Below are 2,758 nucleotides of genomic sequence, written 5' to 3'. Positions count from 1 at the left end.
GCTCACCATGCAGTTAGATTGTAAGAAATCACAAAACGATAGTAGATTGAAGATGTTGTAGTAATAACACAGTAGTGCCCAAAAACATCTTACACCCATCTTACAGTGCAGGGAAGAAATTAAAACTTGAGCAGTTTCAGCAGTGAGATAATCGAGATAAATAACAGACGGTAGATGATGATAGCCCGAAGAGTCGGCTTCCAACAGATCGACACCATGATCGATCAGGGAAAGTAAGTAGCAGAACTGTGAAGCACACTAGCAAACTATAGAGTTGTCTCGATCAAACATCATACGGTGGCAGTCTTGGCGGCCCAACGCGTAGATGCCTAGACTGGTGGTGCAATCTCAGGCTCGGGAAGAGCATCGGGGCTGGCGAACATGGCTCCCAGATCACTGCCGTAGTCAGGAGTGCTGTTGCTGGCGTTGTTGATCGCTTCCTCCACGGTCTGGGGCGCCTGCACGGTCTGGGGCGCCTCCTCCTCGTCCTCTGGCTTGGCCTTGCAGTGCATGACGAACACGACGAGCTGCACAAGCAGGATCACGACGCCGATGGCATTGGGCACCTGCATCGATCCACAAAAACATAGCAAGCATTGTGAAGACGATGACACAGACAGCCTTGAACGAATTATATATGCAGATGCATGGCGAGACAGTTTGAGTACCCCGATGTACTTGTCGACCGGAGAAGACAGGAATGCGTAGTACACCGATGCGCCGGCGATGAGGATGTTGAGCAGGACCTCCACCAGTGGGTCCATGTTGGACACGTCCTTGCTACATGCAACCACCGCCTGTAATAAACGAGTAAGATCAACAGCCGGCATTGTCAATTGGTCATCGATCGAGCGTGTACAGAGTGCATCGAAGCTAGAATTGTACTCACAATGTCATAGCCGACGGCTGCGTAGGTGACGCAGGAGACGGCCGAGGCGATGGTGGCGATGGTGCTCCTATCCAACTCATGCCTGTCAATGACCTTCACGATCACCACCCACGCCAGGACGCCGGACCCGATGAGTGCGGTCAGCAGCAAGGCGACTGCGGTCCAACGAGCCATCCCTTGCGCGTAGCGGATGAACACCAGCACGTAGATGAGCTGGAACACGAAGCATATAGCGTTGATGATGGTGGAGATACGGGATTCCTTGTAGGTGATGGAGGCGTACAGCCCCCACGCCGCGGCGGTCGCAAGCATGAGGACGTGGCCGTAGGGCGTCCGGTTGCCGACGGTGTTCCCCCTCATGATTGGCTCGACGAAGGTCTTCCTGCAGTGCATGAACGCGAGTTAGAATCAAGACCAGATCATCTCCATACATGGCGCCGGCGCGAGACACACACAAGCAATCAAGCATTCATCGTACATCATAAAAACACAACCTTTTAAGAGGCAAGTACGCTGTAGCTGTCTATATTCTACGCTGGCCGGTTGCCGGCTCCGCGCGCGGCGGCGCGAGACAGATACAAGCATGGCAAGCACGTTCAGGCCAAGCTAGCGCAAAGATTCCTCGGCACCACGCAAGACGCCGGCGTCCCAAAACAAGAAAAAAGACTGAATTTTTGGAGCGGCAGGTTGCACCGGCCTAGTTGCCGGCTCCGCGCGCGCGCAGGATTCATACACCGGCGCGCGGACTAGATCCATGCGCGCAGACGGCGTAACTCGCCGGACCAGATCCGCCGGCGGCGCGACGAATGAGACTTAACGGGTGACACGTGAACTCACAGCGGGATGCAGATCAGGACGCAGGAGACAGAGTTGCCGATGCAGCTGGCGATGGTGAGGGCGAGGGCGGAGGAGAGGCCGCTGCCGCTGCCTGCGACAAGGACGCCGGCGAGCACCGCGGCCGTCCCGCCGGCCGCCGGCACCATGAACGACGCCATCTTGGGACCGCGCGCGCGGTCTCCTTCCGTGGGCTCTTACAAAGCACCGCCGGCCGGACAGAGAAGAGAGGGGTGGAACGTGGCGGTGGGAGGGAGGGGTGAGGACGGGGGTTTATGAGGGAGGAAGAGGGGACGGTGGTTTCTGCGTTTGGGGGTTGCTGGCTGGCTCTCCCACTCCGCTTTTCTTTTTTTCAGAGCTTTGTGACGTAGGCATACCAGGCCAGGCAGCCATGACCAACTTTCGAAATTCAAATTTCAAACAACTCGAGGGAAAGGAGTCGGTGCCCGCGCGTTTCATCTTACCGTTTGATTTTTACACAGCTGCATTGTGATGTCCAGTTAATTAGCTACTAGTTCTAAACATAAGTGAGGGATAGGGGGAAACCCCTAATTAGATACTCCCTCCTCGATCAATATTAGTTGCCACGTACTAATTCAGATGTATCAAGACATATTTTAATTCTAGGTACATCCATAATTCTAGTATGTACATATACTAGTATTACCTAGTACTACCAACCTTGGATCCTTAATAACTGGTTTTAGTATAATTTTGAGTTATTTAAATTAAAATTACAACCCGCTTACTATGGATAGAGGGAGTATCGTCTTTCATGGTTGCACTTGCATGCATACACGCACATACTACCCAGGTGCACCACTATAACACTCACAAAGCTACTACCGGAAAAACCTTCGTTATCCTGTTCAACGTTCTTCCCGTGTGTAAAATCGCGCGGAACTCGAAAAATATTGTATTTGCCGAGAATGGCGAATAGAACACTCAGCAACGTGCCGGAGCATGGTATAGTTTGAGAAAGACACACGACCAAGTATTATACACGGCATAGTTAACAAAAGATACATACGTGAA

At 52.6% G+C, this 2,758-nt stretch overlaps 1 protein-coding gene across 1 annotated transcript; it reads right to left on the bottom strand.

Moving 5' to 3' along the window:
- Nucleotides 1-329: 329 nt before the first annotated feature.
- LOC127303304 (bidirectional sugar transporter SWEET2a-like) lies at nucleotides 330-1,884 on the bottom strand. The gene is made up of 4 exons (XM_051334049.1): nucleotides 1,727-1,884; nucleotides 890-1,271; nucleotides 669-797; nucleotides 330-566 (listed from the first exon to the last, which is right to left on the bottom strand). Exons 1-4 carry the CDS (start codon nucleotides 1,882-1,884, stop codon nucleotides 330-332), a joined length of 906 nt encoding a protein of 301 aa, XP_051190009.1.
- Nucleotides 1,885-2,758: the final 874 nt, after the last annotated feature.

The sequence above is a fragment of the Lolium perenne genome, chromosome 5, assembly GCF_019359855.2.
Source record: "Lolium perenne isolate Kyuss_39 chromosome 5, Kyuss_2.0, whole genome shotgun sequence".
Lineage (NCBI taxonomy): Eukaryota > Viridiplantae > Streptophyta > Magnoliopsida > Poales > Poaceae > Lolium > Lolium perenne.
This window is presented reverse-complemented; position numbering and strand designations above follow the sequence as displayed.